Source organism: Blennius ocellaris, assembly GCF_963422515.1.
Source record: "Blennius ocellaris genome assembly, chromosome: 8".
Classification (NCBI taxonomy): Eukaryota; Metazoa; Chordata; class Actinopteri; order Blenniiformes; family Blenniidae; genus Blennius; species Blennius ocellaris.
The window spans coordinates 22,808,678-22,828,847 of NC_137657.1; the positions used below are offsets into that span (position 1 = coordinate 22,808,678).

At 41.2% G+C, this 20,170-nt stretch overlaps 2 protein-coding genes across 4 annotated transcripts; one reads left to right on the plus strand and one right to left on the minus strand.

Moving 5' to 3' along the window:
• Window positions 1-990: 990 nt before the first annotated feature.
• LOC308134090 (Krueppel-like factor 10) lies at window positions 991-7,120 on the plus strand. Of its 2 annotated transcripts, none has more exons than XM_080501709.1 (5): window positions 991-1,113; window positions 3,111-3,343; window positions 4,080-4,317; window positions 5,029-5,836; window positions 6,502-7,120. In XM_080501709.1, the coding sequence occupies exons 3-5, from the start codon at window positions 4,087-4,089 to the stop codon at window positions 6,771-6,773; spliced, it is 1,311 nt and encodes a 436-aa protein (XP_080357835.1). In that variant the 5' UTR covers window positions 991-1,113; window positions 3,111-3,343; window positions 4,080-4,086; the 3' UTR covers window positions 6,774-7,120. The 2 variants fall into 2 exon arrangements, with proteins under 2 accessions (XP_080357835.1, XP_080357834.1); XM_080501708.1 differs by having other exon boundaries at window positions 1,009-1,150.
• Window positions 7,121-7,405: 285 nt separating this feature from the next.
• On the minus strand, window positions 7,406-15,016 carry LOC308133949 (antizyme inhibitor 1-like). 2 transcript variants are annotated; one of them, XM_080501519.1, is made up of 12 exons: window positions 14,898-15,016; window positions 13,403-13,524; window positions 12,110-12,320; window positions 11,625-11,798; window positions 11,356-11,528; window positions 10,517-10,651; window positions 10,355-10,436; window positions 10,100-10,174; window positions 9,489-9,654; window positions 9,084-9,199; window positions 8,750-8,967; window positions 7,406-8,638 (listed from the first exon to the last, which is right to left on the minus strand). In XM_080501519.1, exons 3-12 carry the CDS (start codon window positions 12,209-12,211, stop codon window positions 8,524-8,526), a joined length of 1,356 nt encoding a protein of 451 aa, XP_080357645.1. In that variant the 5' UTR covers window positions 12,212-12,320; window positions 13,403-13,524; window positions 14,898-15,016; the 3' UTR covers window positions 7,406-8,523. The 2 variants fall into 2 exon arrangements, with proteins under 2 accessions (XP_080357645.1, XP_080357644.1); XM_080501518.1 differs by lacking the exon at window positions 14,898-15,016 and adding an exon at window positions 14,207-14,423.
• Window positions 15,017-20,170: the final 5,154 nt, after the last annotated feature.

Genomic DNA, 20,170 nt, shown 5'->3' on the forward strand with positions numbered 1-20,170 from the left:
TTTTTTTTTTTTTTCAAAAGTTGGTGTCAAAATAAATGGATAAATCTTTATTTGAATGAATAAGCTTTGCAAACCATGTTCCATGGTCATAATTCTCATACCATTCTCATACCGTACTCATTGAATGCTGCTTTAATAACTGTTCATATTTTTGTCACAAGATTACAAAGATGCAACGTTAAATGAAAGAATTAGTCTTTAAAACACACATTCCATAATTTTGTGTGCATAGTTTATTTAGTAAAATAGTTGGTGGAAGTTACAGTGCATCATGTTTCTTGAAACTCTTGTTAGTGGAAGTAAAAAGAAAAGAAATATAAAATATATTGTTACTCTGTATATAATTGCATTCTGTCATCGTGTGGGCTGCAAAGCAACACTTCATGTAACCAAGAGATAACATTCCAGGAACTGTTATCGTTGGTTGGCAGTCAGGGTTGCTGGGTTGATGAAGTCAGGGCCATTGCCCTGAAAAGTAAACACAGAATCCTTTTCAAGGGTGAAGTCAAACAAAAACTACTGAAAACTGCAGAGCTATTTTTAGAAATAAGGGCATGAGGTCATCAGATGACCTCCAGTGTGGTTAAAAATGGGAACAAAGGGTTTGAGCCAAGAAACTGCACTATTAAAATCAAGTCAGTGAAGTGAGGATGACTGCAGGCCAGAATTTCTTATTCATAAAGTTAAGTTTTGTTATTATATATGATCTATTCATTGTGTGAAACCCTCGAAGTGACACTATTTTCATTAGTAGAATGAATGGACCAGCATCAGCTCCTGTCAGTGAGGCTACAATCAGATATATCAGCTATTCTGACTGAAGTAATACGATAACGGGCTGAGGAGCGAGGCTTTAAAATAACCTGCCTCGCTGCTGGCTGTGACACATCCTTACAGGTGTGGTATTGGACGGATCTCTGATGACCTGGTGTTAATAAGCAGGGTTGACCTATCGCATAGGTCAACCCTGCTTATTAACACCAGGTCAGTCCAGGTTTTAGACTGAAAGCCTCTGCGCCACCTGTACCCTGTCAAACACCGCTGCCATTACTGGAATGGATTTATGTTGGCATGCATCAAGAGGAATCCAAGGAGGCTGTCGTCTTTTAAGAGGTTTGGACGAGACTAGACTTTCTGCGCATAGAGATCAGTAAGTCCTGGCTTCATTTGCTTCTCAGAATCGATTGAAAATGAGCTAAGTATCATTGATTCAATCCTTTATTCATTGTGTCTAATGTTCAAACCCACAGAGTAACATTATGTCTTAAAAAAAAAACTTGTTCATTGAAACTGTTTCTCACTGCTTAGATTCTGTCACACCATTACACAATGCTTCTATCACCAGTCCAGCATGATCAACTCGTGGTTAGAATCATGGCACAGGGCGCTTGAAAAAGACTGAGGGAAAATGTCAATTTTAGCCATTATCCCTCACTTTGCGGTGTTCAGTTTGTTTGATTGCGCTGTTGTGATCATCCATCCATCCATCCATCAGTTCACTCATCATTACAGCACTGTGCAGCCCATCTATTCATTCATCCAGCTTCTATATTGCTTTATCTAACTCAAGGTTGTTGGAGCTGATCCCAGCTGACTCTGCGTGAAAGCCGGCCACACCCTGGACAAGTGTTGAGCTCAAAATTACATTTTCAACTACATGCAAATGGGAGTCATTAATCAGTGTCTCATGCCTGCTTTTGGACTGTGTTGGGAGAAACTGGAGAACCTGGAGAAAACCCACACATAGGGAGATAATGAAGAAGGAGTCAAAAAACATGCATAATAACTAAAAGAAAATTTCTGTTTTGAGTATTAAATATTTTGCTTCCCTCATGACCGGCAACAAGAGATTCAACCCATTTTGTGTCATGATTTTGGGTTTTATTTATCAAACCATAAATATAGTCAGTAATCAGGCCAGAAAATAGGACATTTTTTCAAATCAAATTGTCTTTTTGCTTTATTTATAGCAAGTACAACTGCTCCCAAACAGCCAACAGATGCACACTTAAATGTCAGTGTTTAGTAAAATTTGGCCTGCAGTGAGTCTAAAAACTCAATGTGAACATGACAGATAATATAATGACATAATAATACTATAATATAATATAATAATATTATAATAATAGAACAATAATATAATTAGCATAGCATGATTATATGTTACACATAGGAAATGAGGTTGAGATATTTGGCGTTAGACTTGAGAACATAACATGGACATGCTTTTTCTCCCCTCTTTTCTAGAAAATGTGCCTTTATGAAACATCTTCCAGTGACACAGTCAAACATGTGTCCCTCTATCTCCAGCCCAAATCAATTCCTACACTGAATCGTTTCCTCCTAATTGCCATGGCAACCTCTATCTTGAAAGGTCTGATTAGATTAATTATGAAGATGAAATGCAAATTGCATCTTCTTATCCTATTTCTCTTTCTCTCTTGTTCTTTTTTTCTTCTATTCATTCTGTATTTAAACAATTCATTTATCATAAAAACATGGGATCAAGTTGGAACTGAATCATGGAGTTTACATGGTTGCCCTGTGCCTGCCTTAGTTTTCTCTGGATACCCAAATGTCATTTCAAAACTCGGTGGACTACACTCATTATGTTCTCATAAATTCAATATATATTTGTACAATGTTTCACTATGAGGACTGATTATACAAACAAATGTATTGGTCCTGTTTTGCATTGCTGAGTAAATGCACTGAAAAATTAAATGAAGAAAAATGTGACCATGGGTTTATTGAGAGCTCTTTAAATGGTTTATAGTAGAATAGTATAGTTGCTAAACTCTGGGGGAGCAGAGACAGGACACTTCTAATCCTCCCACAAAAATGTTTGTAGAACTGAAATACAGATTACAATTGTCTATCCATGCAAAGGAGATGTCAAATAGGTTCACTGAGGTACCTTGAGGTTAAAACAGAGCTCAGATTGAGATCAGGGATTAACGATAACAACATGCAGGACAACGTTTTTGGTGAAAGCGAGATTAAATAAATATAAATCAAAGTTGTGTGTGCAGGAGTCCGTCTGTGGCTCAGGGTGTTACTGTTAAGCGAGAGTGTTTTCTCACACGTCGGCGTTGTTGTGTATCACGCAGCTTCCACGTTATGGTCAGCCTGCGATCACGCACAGCGCGCGCCTCTCTGATTTGTCGGCCGCCCCACACACCTTTGGGTCCCATTGGGCTCCGCCCCCCGTCCCCGCCGAGCCCCGCCCCCTTCGCCGCGTTTCAAACTGTGAATGGGAGAGAAGAGGATGAGGAGAAACCCGCAAACGTACGAGGAGACGCTCAAACAAGCGCACACTCGATTTTCCTAATCCCACGTAAATGTAAGTACTGTGTTCAGCGCAATGTATTTATTCATGATTAGTTACTTGTCATTTAATAACTACAATGAAACATTTATACCAGGCAATCTTTTCCTTTTCCTTTTCTTAATTTTTTTAAAAATTATTTATTAACCTGGCTGTGAAACCGTTTTGCGACCAAGCTGTAGACACAACGTGTAACTAATTAAGGAAAGTTGTGATGGATTGAGTATGTGTGGTCTCTCCCAGGGCAGATCAGGTCAGGTCAGGGGGGGGGCTGACCAGTATTACATGTCTTGTTTTGCAACCAGCCCACTTGTAGTTTCGTCCCCCAGGAAAGTAGGTAAAAGGGCCCCGGTGCTGCCAAGCACCAACTGGTCATGCTCACTTCACGTGCTGTGTCAAACATTCTCCACATGGGCTTTTTTTTCCAAATGTGGTTGATCGATTACATCTAGATCAATGGCTTGTGTACAAAGAGAAACAACACATTTAAAGAGAGAAATAGAGAACCCTGGCCCTAAAGAGCCACAGTCCTACATACATGCAATGTCATCTAGGCAAGCACACTTGGATATAATGAATGAGGTATATGCTGATAGCAGTCAGGCGTGTATCACCAGGGAGACATTGAAACCATGGAGTACTGTAACCCTCCAGGACTGGGATTGATGCCTTTTGATTATGTTGGGATGTCATGTTCTTCCGAATTAAATCATTGACATTGTACACTCTTTTCCTCTGCTTTTGTTCACAGTTGCTGTATGGAAGTTGAAGAGCATCACTCAGCTATGTCAGATATCCACTGTGAACTGAATCCTGCCCCCATGGCTGTCGGTGACATGGAAGCTGCTGAAACTCTCATGTCCATGACGAAGCACTGGAAGACTGCAAACGTCAAGTTGAGACACTGCAGGCCCCCGACCCCCTCCTCAGACTGCTCAGAAGATGACTCACTGCCCCCCTCCAAGGCTTTTCTAGAGGATTCTCCTCTGGTAAGTTGGGGTGGGGGTGCGGCAACTGTGGAAGGTTTTGGCTTAACTAAGTATATAGTTGCTTTAAAATGTGTAAAGAAGCTCTCCAGTACCATTACACCATGAGCAGAACCTCATGCTGAATATGTCACAGATCCATGCTATCATGGGAGTTACACGGAAGTTTGAAATTAACATCTGAATGTGTGTCGTCTCCTGCCGTGTGAGGCTTACAAGCTTCAAGTTGGTCTTCTGCATACTTACCTTGTAACAAGTAGTGATTGGAGTTACTGTCGCCTTGCTACGTATCTACTGGAAACAGCCTGGCCACTGACCTCTGATGTCAATGAGCCATTCTCACCTGAGGACTGCTGCACACTGGATATTTTCTTTTCCAGGTCATTCGCAGTCAGCCCCAGAGATGGGTGTACACGAAAAATAATAGATCAGCGGTTTTGTAGCAGTAATGGCCAGGCCAACCAATCAATCACCTTTCTTACCATACTCGTGCTCAGCAGGGCATCTTGACCATGTAAATATTCCTAAATACAGTTTCTAACTGTATGTTTCACTAACGACTCGCTGAACAGGTGTATCTAATAAACTATGAGTGTAATCTCATCACTCCTTTCATCGGAATCTCTTACTCAACACTTCACTGCAGCATCAGTGGAGACAGCTTAATGCATCTTTTGACAAATAATAATGGATATCTTGCTTTTTTCTTTTCAGTGCATGACACCACCACATAGTCCACCCTACTTGGAGTCCACTCACCCTCCCTCACCACAGAAGATTGTACTTCCAGTAGTTCCCTGTGCACAGCAACACACTGCTGTTCCTCTGCAGAGGTTCCAGTGCACCAGTGTAATCCGCCACACCGCTGATGGGCTGCAGTTCTACAGTAAAGTTGGCTATAAGGAAGAGGGACTCACTTGTGTTCACACTGAAGAATCTAAAACGGATTTGACCTCTCAAGATGGACTAACTGAGAGAGACTTGAGTAGGAAATTGGCTGAATCCAGTCAAGCCCAGACGTATAGTAATGGTTTAAGTCTGAATGACGAGACAAGAGTTCAGTCCGGTCAAGGAGGTATTGCTCAGGCTCTTCCTGTACCAGTCTACTGCCAGATTCTTCCCATATCTTCGCCGTCTCCCATGGCTGCCCATTCAGTCGTCGGCACTGTGCACACACCGCTACAACCACGGCACAAGCAAGAACATGCTGTGATACAACCGCAGGCGGGGTCTCCTGCTCAGATCTTCATTGTCAACGGTCAGGTGGCAAAGGGCCCCGTGATGGTCGTGGTCCCTCAGCCATCGGTTCCTGCGCTGTATGTCCAGCCAGCACAGGTGACCCCTGGTGGCACCAGGTTAGCTCCCATCGCTCCGGCGCCGTGTCGTGGCTCTAAGGAGCTGAGACTCTCCCCGCCAAAGACTGAAGTGTGTCGTGTGCGCAGCCACGTTTGTCCCCATGAGGACTGCAACAAGACCTACTTCAAGAGCTCCCATCTCAAGGCACACATGAGAACACATACAGGTAAGACATTGCAGATTTGAATGCAGGATGTGACCCCGAGATAAATGTACATTTCCATTGACTCAAAGAGATGTTTACATTAACATGGTGGAGTAGGGTAGTAGAATGGAGTTGAACTTTCAATTGGTGCTTTTTCCCATGTGGAGTTTGATGTATGTGGAAATTTCATTTCCTCTAGATGTTAGCTTGAGGTTTCAGGTGAGACATCAGGGATTCACACTATGACACTCTGATAATTAAACTCTGCACCTTTCTGTGTGATTGGGGTGTGTGTGGTAGTGTCGTGGCGAGAGAGTTTCAGGAAATGATAGCTCTTTAATTGTAGGACAAAAATAACATATTGATGAACAACAAAAAGCTAAAGTCCTGAAATATCAGATATCTGGTATTACTTTGTTCATTCTCATTTTGAACGCGGATACATGATGTCTCACACCTTTTCTTTATAAGAAAGTAGCTTCCTACAGTTCTCCTGGGATTTTTCAGATGTTCGAAAACAACACCCCTATGCATCATCTCTCTTTTCACTTTCTTTTATATATTCTGCATTTCTTTTCTTTTTTTTTTAAAGAAGAAAATTGATATGAGTTCTGGTTTTAGTACACAACGAAACAATACGAACTTCTTTGATTACTTACTTGCCTTACTTTCTTTTTCTAATTCAGGGGAGAAACCCTTCAAATGTAAGTGGGAGGGCTGCGAGAGGCGCTTCACCCGCTCAGACGAGCTGTCCCGTCACCGGCGAACGCACACGGGGGAGAAAAAGTTCGCCTGCCCCATGTGCCTCAGCTGCTTCATGCGCAGCGACCACCTGGCCAAGCACGCCCGACGACATCTGGCCAGGAGGAAGGCCAACTGCTGGATGTCAGCGGTCAGCCGGTCCGCAAATGTCACTGTCCTCACATCCCTTGATCGCACATCAGCAAGTTCACCATGAGGGGGGCGGGGGGGAACTGTCAAATGGGAGAATTTGTGCCTCCGAGTGTGAAAGAACTGTGTCACACCACTAATGAAGCTGCCTGTTCTGCCTTTGTTGATTATCGATGAATATGAAAGCTGTACTGTAAACTGTTGAGAATCACTGTATCACTTCAAACTGAGCAGTTACTCTGATGTGCACATTTCGTTTGGACAAATAGCTTCATTTATTTACCACAAATGTGTTTACTGTTCCAATATTAGTTGACCAAAGAGTTTCGAATGTTGTGAAAATTTTTGTTACAGTTGGGAATCAGTTTGTTGTTTTCATGTAGAGAACAGAATTTCTTATTAAACTTGAACATGTCTGTATTGATTATTTAAGAATGATTTACGACTGTATTTAGAATAAGTTTAGTCTAAGGAGCGCTTTCAAACCCCTGGTGTAATTTGTCCTAGACTTAATCCAGATAAATGATTTCTGCATTAATTATGAATTATTACTGAGGGTATGAATAAGCAGATAAAGATGTATGCAAATCATTGAAACAGAAAATGCATTTTCCGATTTAAATTTTCCACAATATTCAGCAGTTTTAATTTTCCTTTACTGCTGATAAAAAAAAACAAAAAAACCATTATAACGCCAAGTCCGGTCATTGAAGTGTTTATTTCTGTATCAGTTTGACAAGCAGGTACAAGTTACTAACAGGAAAACGCCTGATAATTTATCATGCCTTGGACATAGAGCAGGGACAATTTCACAAATATGGTACATGCTATGCAAGACTTCTAGCAGTCAGGAAACACAGATCTTGAAAATATTCCTAAACAAATACAATATAAATATCAGAAGGAAATACAAAAAGTAACCCATCTAGCGTTATAAACAATTTGTTGAATTTTTTTTCATGAAAAAAATCAAAAAAAATCCCCAAATCCACATCGGCTGATACGTTACCTATCAACACTTCCTGTGTTTCGCCTGCAGCACATGCGGACTCATAAAACTGCTCTTCTTTCTCCTGTGGTTTTTTTGCAGGTTATGAGAGAAAACTACTTAAGAGGAAAGCCACTTTCAATTTGATGAAGAAATTGTTACCCAGGCATTAAAGTCAAGGGATTCGTCACACTTATGACATATGCTTTATTTACTACATCATAAAGACGTGTAAACGCGCCTTCATATGTGCAGCCATGTTGCATGGCAAGCCCCTGCTTTTAAAACACTGACAAGGACGATGGATATTAAATGTAGTAATTGAGTGAAGTTCCTGCAACACAAATAATTACAACCAATTGAACCCATAAATACAGATTTTTGTAGCAAAGTTGTCTACAAAACGTCAGGAGTGCGTTTCTGCCGCTTCACACAGGAATACATATCTTACTTTACAAGACTGGCAACAGCAAAAGGGATATAGATAATACATCCATCAAATATAATCACTGAAAATCATTATATGTCTACTGAAGGAGTGTAAACTGTGGTTTCAATGAGGGCAAAGCAAAGAGAAGAATGCATCTGTCTTTTGTGGAGTCATCCATTTTGTTGCATACTACTTAAAATCTACTTTTTATATTCCCGGTCTAGTCACATACCGCTGCTGAACATCGGGGGTTTATTGTACAAATCCAATCTGGTCCCAGCAATTTCAAGCGCTTTTTGCACAGTCTGTATACTTCATCCCGGCGGAATGTCGACCAGAGGAAGCGAGCAGCAGAACAACAAGCGAGGGAAGCTGAAAGCCCTCCTGGAGAGATGATTGCTAAGCTGGGAGAGACAGTGCAGCCTCTGTTTGGCAGGAAGTGAGAAAGTAAGGGACCAGTGAGAAGCTCTTGAGGGTTGCCTCTTGGGTCACACCGGTGTCCTGCATCTCAAACCTGGGAAAGTAAAGACGACTTTTCAAAAAAACCAAAAAAAAACCAACACACACACACACAGAGCTTGCAGCCGTTTATCGTCCCCAAATACCGTCTCGCTGAGATTCTTACCAGTCTCTGGAGGAGATGACGTAGTACACAGGAGGAGAAGACAAGTCCGTGGAGCTGCCCAGCGGCTGACCCAGGCTATAAGCCCCAGCGTGTGAGAACATGAGCCAGTCTCCAACGTTGAGCTCAGGTAGCAGGCAGTGATCCACTACCTGGTCCAGGTCGTCACCGGAGGGACCCCACAGGCTGCTGCTGAACACCGGAGCGTCCAGGGACGAGTTCTGTCAACGCAGCATCCAACGTGTGTGACAAATGTGTAATTGATTCCCCGGGAAAAACCAAAACTTGAAGACACATTAGGAAGCCCCCTGACCCAGAGAAGACATTTGGAATTCACCTTGTGAACGGAGGGAGCGGCGATCAGTGCTTCAGAGAGTTTGCTGGCAAAGCATCCGTAAACTCCCTCGTTCATGTAGTACTGAAACTCTGGCTCCTCGTCAGGAGATGGATCATCTGTTGAGAACGGCAACATTTTTATGCTTCCTACTGTGACAGATGCCATGCCGAGGCCGACATATTCACATTTTTAGTTCTGTACTGTTCTTTATAATGTGGACAGCTCTTCAGCCACACTCTGTACTCCTTATTAATGAAGCACTCATCTATTTATAACGCTGTCGCTGAACAGCTGAGCAACAAAATGTCTCAAATGCGGGCAAGGCAACATTATATCCGAGTGGCAACGTGTTGAATCTGGATCTGAAACGAACATATCCCTTCAGTGCATATCGCATGTACTGACCGTGGTCCTGGTCCTGGTGATCGCGGGCCACCACCTCCTTTGAAATGACGTTGACAGCCAGGGTGAAAGCAGAAGACACAAAGAAGCTGCCAGGCTCAGCGATGACAGTCACACCAGTGGAGGCGGGGAAGTAGAGGTCCACCATGGACATGACTGCGTTGTTTATCTGGAGAGAGAACAGGAAGCTTTTAAAACACACAATTAAACATTCCTTGTATAAATCATACAATAAACAAGATATATTATTTTCGTTTCAGTGCACTCAAAAGGGTTCACAACAATTTCATTGCAAAAATAATGTCTTGCGTCATGTTTTTTTTAATTAATCCACAAGTTTCTTTTTTTAGAAATCTCTGAAACCTCAGCTGGATCAGTTCCTCTTGAGAATAAATAGTGGAGACATAATAGAATAGCGCCACCTGGTGGACAAAGAAGGATTTCTTTCCTTTGTGAAATGAAGCAGTTTTTGGTTTAAGGAAGACTGAAATAAAAAGGTAATGTGATGCGATGCGATTCTACAAAGGTCTATATGTTGGGGTTTTGTTCACTGCATTGCAAAATACTGTAGTTAAAATATCAAATAAGTCCTCTATCATCACCAGGATACCAACCAGTTCAAGCTGGGGCTCAGAACCAGTGAATCCACCTCCAATATCCAAGATTTTCATGTTGAAGCCAATTTCCTCCTGCAGGAGACAAAAAACATTCAACTATATAACTACAGGATAATGTATTCACAAAGTTCTCACTGTTCTTTAGCTATACAACAACAGTGTGTCATGAAAAAAAAACCAACAACTGCAGACTGCATAAGACAGTAATTACAGATGAATGATTGACAACAATCCAGGACAAGAACAACTTACTCCCATATCAAAGACACAACGAGCATCAGAGATGGCGTGAATGTACACCTGGTCGTCCTCGCAGGGGCGGGAAATGTGAGATCTGCAGACACAGAGGCAGGTAAAAGGTCAAACCCACAACTTTCAAAAGGTTCAAACTGTGATTCTGTCTGTGGGCCTCACCTCACACCAACCACCTGCACCCCCAGTTCCTTGGCGCTCTCGAGGAGACGCCGGCAGTCCTTGAGGGAACAGCCGAAAGTCATGCTCATCTCGTCATCCGGGTTCGACGCTTCGGTTGACACGTGGAGCAGCAGCCTGCATCAAACGCAGAAAAAGCCAGTAGCTTTAGGTCACTGTGTTGCCGAGAATTGAAATATTCTACGAACGGATTGTGAACAAAGCGTAGTTCTCGCCACTTGGCATTTATTGATAGCTCGAGGTGGTGGTTGCAGTTCCTACTATAAAACTTTCACTCATGAAACATGAAACATGGTCTGAAATTCTGATTTAAAAAAATAATTATTCTGAGGAATTTCAAAAGCAATATAACAATAGTAAATGCCAAGATAGACTACTATTGTGTCAATTGTCTCTTTTTATTGTACACCCCTAAATAGCATGGTCATAGTACCATGAATGTACGAAATATTTCCAAAAAGACAGCTGAGGGTAGTTGTAAGGTTTGTTGTTGCCTTTTACTGGGAGAGGCTGCCATTTCCTTTAGGCTTAAAATCATTATGCTAATCTCATAGTAACCAGGGATAAGCAGCCACAGGAGACAAAAAAAAGGGTTTTCACTGGGAAGGAAGGAAAAAGGGAAATATATCCCAAACCACATGAGATGATGGATTTTATCCCTCCCTCAGGTAAAAATAATTTAGCAGGATTGAGGATATGTAGACCAGATGTTCCCATCACCCCCCCCCCCCCCCCCCTCCCCTCAGTCATCTAAACCCTGCTCAGGAGTGTTGAGGAGGCAGCTTTCCAGTCTCTGGCACCGACACTACAAACAAACTTACTTGGCATTGGGGTGGCAGCGAGAAATCTTGCGGAGTTCCGCTTCATTATCACACACCAGGAGGTCAATGCCGTTCTTAGCAGCGTATTTAATCTGGGAGACCTGCTTGCAAACACCACTGTAGATGATGTCTTCAGAGGGGATGCCGTGGCTCTGCACCAGCTCAAGTTCAGACTGAAGTGCAACATAAACAAGAGTGACAACAGACGTTCTCTTAGTGAAAGTCAAAACCGACATGTGACACCGAACAGACACGGAGTGAAAGAGTACCTTATTGGTGCATATGAAGCCAGTGCCAAGGGCAGCAAGAACTTCGATCACAGCTGGGCTGCTGTTGCACCGAACAGCATAGTAGGGTCGAATTTGGGGCATGTAGGTTCGCCAGCGAACGTGCTGCCTCATTATGACTCCCAGGTCGGCTACAAAAAACGCATTCTTCTCAGACTGGAAAAGAAGGAAGGCATGTGGAAGTGTCACAAAACATACAAGAAAAACACATGCTTGCACACGCATTTACATAACAAACGGTCAAAAAAATGTGTATGAAGAGTGACACGTTCTCATTACAAAACGAACACGATTCTGTTTGATTTGAACGTTCACCAGCAATCCACTTGAAAGTGCTTAAACATGCAATGAAAGTTCTAAATTCCAGTATTGGAGAATTCAATTGTGAAACACTGAGTGGAATTTGAGAATAAAGCACCGCAATAAGACAAGCAAGTGGATAAGTATGCCACTGTGTGAAGCCATACCAGTGTTTGTTCATAAATGTGACTGTCAATCACATCGCAGAGGGCCGTGCCCCCCTCCAGCAGCCCGACAGAATACTCCGGTTCATCAGCGAGTCCTTTCATCCTCTCAACCGTTCTCTTCGAGTCCGACAGGCATAAAGATTGTGACTAGTCCAAAGTGGTCTTGCTCACTCCCACTCGAGCCCCTGGGGTCCTAGGCTTATGCAACAAACTGTGCAAAAACAAAGAGGAAGAGTTGGCATGAAAGACAGAATCAAAGTCACAAAACATTTCACTAGTTTCTGCAAAGTGCATAATCTGTCCTGTAGTTCAGCTTTTAGGTATTTGGTTCAGGAGCGGGAGCTGAACTCTTTCTGATGAAGTCCACATTCATTTTCAGTGAGTAGCCAATGAGCAGACAGAGCAGGTTACAGGGTGGCTTTGTGGAAGAGCCCCATTCTTCTAAAAAGCCTCTGTGTGAAAACACAGTCTGGGGCACAGGGTTCATTTATTTTACCATCAATTACTCCCGACAATCAGCAATAATCCCCGAGCTGGTGACCCGTAAAGGTTCCCTTCGTGGCATTACCCAGAGGTACAATACTGGTGTCGTCTGTTGCGCGATACAGCAGCGAGATGCAGATAAGAAATTGTGATTTACAGAGATTCCATCACACCAATGTGTCTTCAAAGGCACACACTTCACTGTGATACTGATTCACTGTGACAATGATTTACCTATATGAAACTTGTTAAACAAATCAATGAATTATTCTCCTGAGCGTTCGATTCTTTCCACAGGATAACAGATTACAATAAAAATACACAAAGGAACACTTGACCATATTTTCTTTTTAAAACCCAACTAAGACTTTATGTAACTGTAAAAATGGCTAACTATGTGATTCACGTCATCACCCTTAGGTAACAAGTTATAATGTTAATGTTTCCGTGTACCCTCAATTCATACATGCCAATGTGCAATAAACCAGGAAACTAAAAAAAAAGTGTTAATCACTGTGTGACTGGGGGAGACTCTTTCAGCAAGAGTACAACAGACGACAGCAGATCAACTGACTGTTCTGTTAGTTGATGCGAGTGCTGGAAATAGATCTGAAACAGTTGATCTAAAATAACTACAGACCATTTGTGATTTATCTGGGACAGGATGCAAGAGTTTCAAAGATTTTTTTTTTCTTTCTATCAATGACTGCCATAAGCACCAACATGCTGCACATTGATGCATGCTTTAAATCGTCCCTGTATGTAGAGTGAGTGCACACAGTTCTTCCAAGCCGCAGCTGTTCCACTCACATGGATGAGTCCTGGGATGAACTCGTCCACTATCAGCTAGGATCCCAAGGTGGCTCGGCGTTGAAGTCAAATGGCTCCCGGTATAGAGCTGCCCCTAGATCCTCTGGGTAGTTATTGTACACCTGTAGAGGGGCAGGAGGACAAGGCAGAGGGATCAGTCACCAACAATGGAAAAATACATAAATTCTATCTTCTGTTTTCCCATTTATCTAGTGTTTTTTTTTCCATTTTATTTTATTTCTCAGCTACAAAAGAGTAAACACTTACAAGGACCTGAGAAGACGTTCAAATCATCAGTCAATGCAATGAAAGGAAGCCAGAAGTTGCAAAAAAGTATAGAGATACAACACTTTCATAATCAGGCCCAACACACCCTAATTAAAAACACCTGATTATATAATCTATCACACACACTTTGCATGGCAGAGGCAACACTAAGATTATTCCCCTTTATAAATTGGTTGTTTCAATGTAATGCACCTTAAATTTAGCAATGACCTGTCACAAACGCACGCGTACAATATTGGGCAACAAAATGGGTAAAAGACGATATTTTGCATTACTTGAGCACAATCGTTCTCCTTTGTTATTGTCGCTAGCACACATCGTTAGCGTAGCATTATTTGACTCGCGTATAATTTGTCACTTGTCCCTCCTACTTGTTAACAACGGTCCTTCTCACTGTAACTTGACGTTAACTGTTGCATACCGAGCATTAAGGTCGCAGATAATGAGAAGTGACCTGGTGCCTTAATCCGACATGCTAACGTCAATAGCAGGCTAACTGGAGCTAGCTGTACTTACGTCCACTGAGAAGCCGACGGAGGGGACAGAGCGCTTTTTCTTTTTCGGCGGAATTTTTAAAGATTGGTGGGGTTACTCAAAGAGAAAACAATAACTGCCATGGATCAGGAGGCAGGCGATGGTGGTTCGACGACGTCCCCGGACGATTCAAGCAGGTTTATGTCTGTGAAGGAAGGAACGAGAGCTGCTGCGGAGGTCGAGTGAAAGCGGCGGCGCGAGAGCGGTCGTGAAGCGGCGTGAAGTTGCACGGAGATCCGGCGCGGCTTCCGGAGAAGACTCCCCGCGTAAAATACACGGCAACCTGGCACACTGCGATCACCAGCCGGTGACTTTAAATACAGACTGACAACTAACGACAACAAAAAAAAATGCTTCAAGTTTTGGACATGCGATTGATGCCATTCCAACGTATCTGCATTTAAATAAGCATTAACAGCGGCTTTATAACCACAGCAGCCAGCTTCCGGTCTGATCTATGTGAGTAAAGGAAACCTGACACAGAGCTGTCAGATCCACTTTGACCACACCACCAGGTGGTGGAGGACACATGAGAATATATTAATAATACCACAGATATGCATCATCCTTCTTAAACAAGAACCTAAACTTGCAAAAGCAGCAATATTCAAACACTTTAACGTATACATTTCCAATTCTGTTTGGTGAGTATCTGAAAATATTAAATAATTACCTGTGTTATGTCTTCATTGCATTCCCCATGGCTCAGCAGTAGAGATAAAATGTTTTCCAGTAAAGCGTGCTCAATTCTTGTTTTTATTTCTAGCTGTTGATAAACAGCAGCAAAACATCAGTCAATCAAAGACTTTGTGAAGTCATGAACGGATGAATGCATGTATGCGGACTCCTCTGTCCCCCTGGCTCTGTTGTTGTGACTTTGAGAAGTTGTGCCTGCTCCTGCAAATGTAGGGTCTGGGGGACGTTTTATTTAGTTTTTTTCCCAAGAAGATAAATTTGCATGTCTCCCTCCTTGACAGAGGAGGAGGACGAGGAGGAGGAGGGTGTCAGGGAAAGCTCAGCCTCCAAACAGAGGGAAAGTGTTCTCCCCGAGCCTGCTTTGACTCCATGTCAGTGCATGCATCATCCCAGTGAAGCCCACCTCAGTAAAAACAACCATTCGCATCAAGGCTTTTTTTTTTATAAACCAAAAACAGTGCCTAAATTATTTATGGTTCAAAACAAAACAAAACAACACAACACAACACAACACAACACAAAATCACTGTTTCCCCCTATGTAACAACGTGTAGGTTTTTCTTTTACATATGATCCACTTATATTTGACCCACAGCCAAAGTCCATCTTTAGCTGCATTTGCACAGTCTTTATCATTTCAGCGTGTCCTCCGAACTGTTTCCATTCCAATGACTTTTTATGGAGTGAAAGGGGACACAGTGTACTAACAAACTGTAAAACACATGCATTCACTTCACAATGTCCAGTTCTCCACAGTCCTGTGGCCTGTACCCAGGAGCCCTTCATGGAAATCCTGTGTTCGCCAACAACAAATATCCTTAAAAACTCTGCAGCCTGCTGGAGACCCATCATAATGTGAATTACATAGCAGTGTGTGATGTGTTTTTCTTTCTTCCCCACAGAGCTATAAAATTCCTCAGAGTGTTAGATGAGCTTTGGGAGCTCCTTGGGGGTAAATAAACAATAGCTGCATTTGTTTCACTAATAAAATGGCAGCTTCGGGCCCATTGTACAGGCGGCACAGGCCGCGTCTTTTCCACTGCGCACAACACAAAAGCTGTTCCGTGTTTTGTGCCTGATTTCTCCAACACCAAATGAGACTATGTATGTAGGGCTAATCACACATAGCATCTAAAGTGGCTTCCAGTAAGCACAATGTTTGATTTCCATTGTTTGGATCAGAATAGCCATCGCAGCCACTGGGTATGCGACATAGAGGGAGAGAGATGTGTGTACCACCCACTGCGAGGGCAAATACTCCAGTGGCTGCATTGTGCAGCAGGAATTCTGATTTGCAAACAAATTACGTCAACAGTCAGGGTTAGAAAGACCCTAAATCAACCCTGTCTGACAAATCAATTGAAAGCAAAGGAGAGGGGAAAAAAACCCTAAAATAAATAGACAAAACCATGGGAATCAATTATTTAAATGCTTTTATACTCATCAAAACAATAAATATTTTTCAAATAACTCCACCTGTAATTCTACCACATCTAGCCATGCCTAAGTAAGTATGTTTTTTATTTTTTTTAATCATTATGTAGAAGACATGAACTGCTGGCTAAACCTGACTGGTGTTGTGTAACAGGCCGGAGCGTTGTTAAGTCACTGAGAAGGGCTTTCTTTTCTTTGTGCCAAAGGATGTTGCTAAGTAAAAAAGAAGCACCAAACAAACTTCTCATTAACTGACCTGCATGTTAAGCAGGTAAGCAAAAGCCAAGTGGAATATAACAACTACTTTTCACCTGCAATCTGTACTGGGGTGTGTTTCTTTCCTATAAAATGACCAAGGAGGATGTAGAGTATGTGACATTATAGTGCACAAAAGAATTCACTGGAAAATGACTCAGTTTCTCAGTTTTGTAATATACCACAGAAAATGAACGGTCTTTATCTTTGGGCTTTCCCAGGACATGTCATGGACAACAATGCTATCAAAGACAGGGTTAGACCAGTGAGATATACCATGATGGTCTAACAATCACACAGACTAAAAAATGATGCATATTTAACCCCCATTTCCTTTTTGCCAAGATTGATTGCCCAATAATTAATTGTGATAAATGTATTACATAACTTTGTGACAACATGTCAGATTAGAATTGGCATTAAATAATAAAAACACTCCAGGAGGCAAAAAAAAAAAAAAAAGTGAGGGTTTCTTTATAGCAATGTAGGGTTGGATCTATGTTAATGCCTTGTGTGTTTCAATGCATGTGTGCAGACATGCTGCATAAGTAATGACCTACATGCTAGCATGTGTGTGTGTGTGTGTGTGTGTGTGTGTGTGTGTGTGTGTGTGTGTGTGTGTGTGTGTGTGTGTGTGTGTGTGTGTGTGTGTGTGTGTGTGTGTGTGTGTGTGTGTGTGTGTGAGTGTGTGTGCGAGTGTGTGCGTGTGTGTGTAAACCACCAGACCATTTTGCAGTCCAAGCTAGTTTAATGATTGAACAGGTTATGTGGAGTGATGTCGTGAACAGAAAGCAGAGAACAGGGGATGCACATTGTAAAACATATCATAGCTTTTTGTTTTTAAATCAGCTACGGATAATATAGTTTCGATCGTGTGAATATGGGTCGGGTTGCTTTTTTTTTTATTTGACAAATCTGAGAATCGCATGTGTTTCTCCATAGCACCCCTCAACGTTAAACCTTTGAACTTGAGCTTTTTGGACCTGAAGTGAACTGAATGGATGAAGATGTGACTTCTCGTTCATCCTATTGGTTATTGGTCCATCTTAAACCATGACTGTGTTGATTAAATTGGAATTAAAATTATAAAAAAAAAAAAAAAAAAAAAAAAAAAGCATAAACACAAAATCAAAGTTTATTTGAGATGATTGTCAGTTGTTTCAGTTAATTATCTTCTAGTCGTTTTTACAAAACTCTCACAGAGTTCAACACCAACAACTGATCAGAACAAAGTGAACATCTGATGACTCAACTGACACTGACATTGTTATGGGAGCACTGTGTGCTGCATTTTAATGTATGAAAAGTGCTCTAAAAACAAAGATTGATTGATTGATAGAAAATCCATACAGGAACAAAGGGTTTCACAGTATGCGTGCGAGTGAATGTCTCCGAGCCTGTGAGTTGTTATTCATCTACGCAGTGTTGTTTATTACCAAGACAACACACTTTACTCTCTCACTGTACCTGAAGACATTGCATACCAGACTGTCAACAGTAGGCTGCATTCGGCAGACAGCCTGACAGCCGTGTGTGTGTGTGTGTGTGTGTCCTGATAACATCCTGGGTAGACTGGCCTCAAACCAACCACGGGCAAACTCCACTCTGCTGTTTGATGTAGAGGGCCGGCTCCAGGCAGACCAAGCATTGTGTCCCAAACAATGCACCCCAGACCCACTGAACTATAAACATGTCCCTTTGGGGGCGTTTTCTTAGTTTCTCTACAGGAGACACCCAAAGTCAGGAAACCTGACCCTGCTTTTCTAAATCAAGTAACTCCACAGCCTCAAATACTGCTGACTGGACATACACTGTTGTGTGTCTAAAACTCTAATAAGGTAATAATGTGTTTGGAATGTGAACTGAGCCCCAGGTCTTGGTTAGAGGTCTTGTGATTCAAGGCCTTTACAGGATCAGGGGAGAAAAATCCCTCTTGATATGAAATTCTATTAATTTCTTGGCAGCATTTAAATGTCAGAGCCCCTCGGCAAAATAAAATCATGCTTTATGATAATGTCAGAGCAATTAACAACTGTCCAGTATGATTTACTTTCTAAGACTGATTTTGTGGAGGTTTTTAGCTTATCAGTTGGTATTTTCTAAGCAACTGTCACAGTAATGGACACCTGAACCTGAACTATACATGTTTTGTGTCACCATCATCTGATTTCGTTTTACTGTTCCGACCTCAACGATACTTTAAAGTTTGTCAAAGGAGTCCTCTTTTGAAAACTGGACTGCATCGGGTGTACATTTACAACATATTGAGGTTTCTATGAGCACGAGCAAGTGTGGAGTGTATTTATATATAGAAATGGGGAAAGAGTAACACAACTGGTAGATAACTGAACTGATTCCTGTAAATTACCACTATTTTGATCTCCTGAATTTATTTAGCCTAATAACTGTTGAATGATCTTACAACTTGCTTTATCTTTTAAATATAGAATATTGCAGTGCTAGACTTTTTCTTGTCGACTTCTATCAATTTAAAAAAAAAAAAGAAAAAAGATCTAACTGTAACCCTAACAACAATATAGATATCCAACAATTAATTGAAACATTGAGTGCAGATTGTTTGTTTAGGTTTGAAGTTAACTTGTTCATATTGTAAAATAATAGACAAAACTGTTTGCTATTTTGAAAAACTGAATAATTATTATAAAGATTGTGAATTCACACAAACTAACTTTAATTTTTTTACCCCTGAAACCTAATATAAAGTGAATCAGCAGATATGATCATAAAAACAAATGTCACTTCAGAATACTTGTATGCACCTGCATTTTCTATAGCTTATTCTAATATAATAATATTGGTCATATTCAAGCTTGTCCTTAGGTCAAAATAATATAAAATTCTGATTTCTTTAAATGAAAATTACAATTCTGATGGAATTATCGTATTACTTCAGAACAATAGATCGTAGTTAAGAGCGAGAAATATTACAAAATAAAAGAAAAAGATGAGTTTTTTATGCAAAGGAAGAAAGAATTTGAACAATATTAAAGAAAAGTGTTACTGGATTGTAATATCATTTTATTAGTAATGTAATAGCTTATCATATCCTTTATAAGTAGCAATAGCAAATTTAGATTTTTTTCTGTCTGATTAAATTATGCTATTTTAAAACAATGTATAGCAGCAAAGGGGTGAAAATAAAGAAAAACAGGCCGTTATTTTTTATTCCATTTTTTAAAGGGAGGAGAAAAAAATCCCAGTCTTGTCAAACTATTTCGTTTTCAAATTGTAAGACAATTGTTATGTTTTTAAAACAGCTGATTAACTACGTATTAAGTGAATAAATCATATTTCAATGATTTGTATTACTTGGTGTGAGTTAGTGAGTATCTTAAATTTGTGAGCTTACAAATATAATTATTTAAAAAAAGTCCCCGGTTTTTAACAAACAAAATGAAGCTAAAATAAACGCATTTAATAATTTAAAAAGGATTTGTTTATGCTGCCCGGCTCCTCCGTGTACCACCTGTGCCGCAGTATCACCGCCGGCCAGCTGAGGCCGCTGTTGTCACTGTCGCGCCTGTTGAGCCGGGGCAGAGT

Coding starts and splice junctions, on each gene's coding strand:
- LOC308134090 (XM_080501709.1), top strand. CDS start 4,087: ATGGAAGTTGAAGAGCATCACTCAGCTATGTCAGATATCCACTGTGAA. Junction 4,318..5,028: donor TTCTAGAGGATTCTCCTCTG/GTAAGTTGGGGT, acceptor TTTTCTTTTCAG/TGCATGACACCACCACATAG. Junction 5,837..6,501: donor ACACATGAGAACACATACAG/GTAAGACATTGC, acceptor TTTCTAATTCAG/GGGAGAAACCCTTCAAATGT.
- LOC308133949 (XM_080501519.1), bottom strand. CDS start 12,211: ATGAAAGGACTCGCTGATGAACCGGAGTATTCTGTCGGGCTGCTGGAG. Junction 11,799..12,109: donor ACATTTATGAACAAACACTG/GTATGGCTTCAC, acceptor CTTCTTTTCCAG/TCTGAGAAGAATGCGTTTTT. Junction 10,652..11,355: donor CGCTGCCACCCCAATGCCAA/GTAAGTTTGTTT, acceptor CGTTTGATGCAG/GCTGCTGCTCCACGTGTCAA.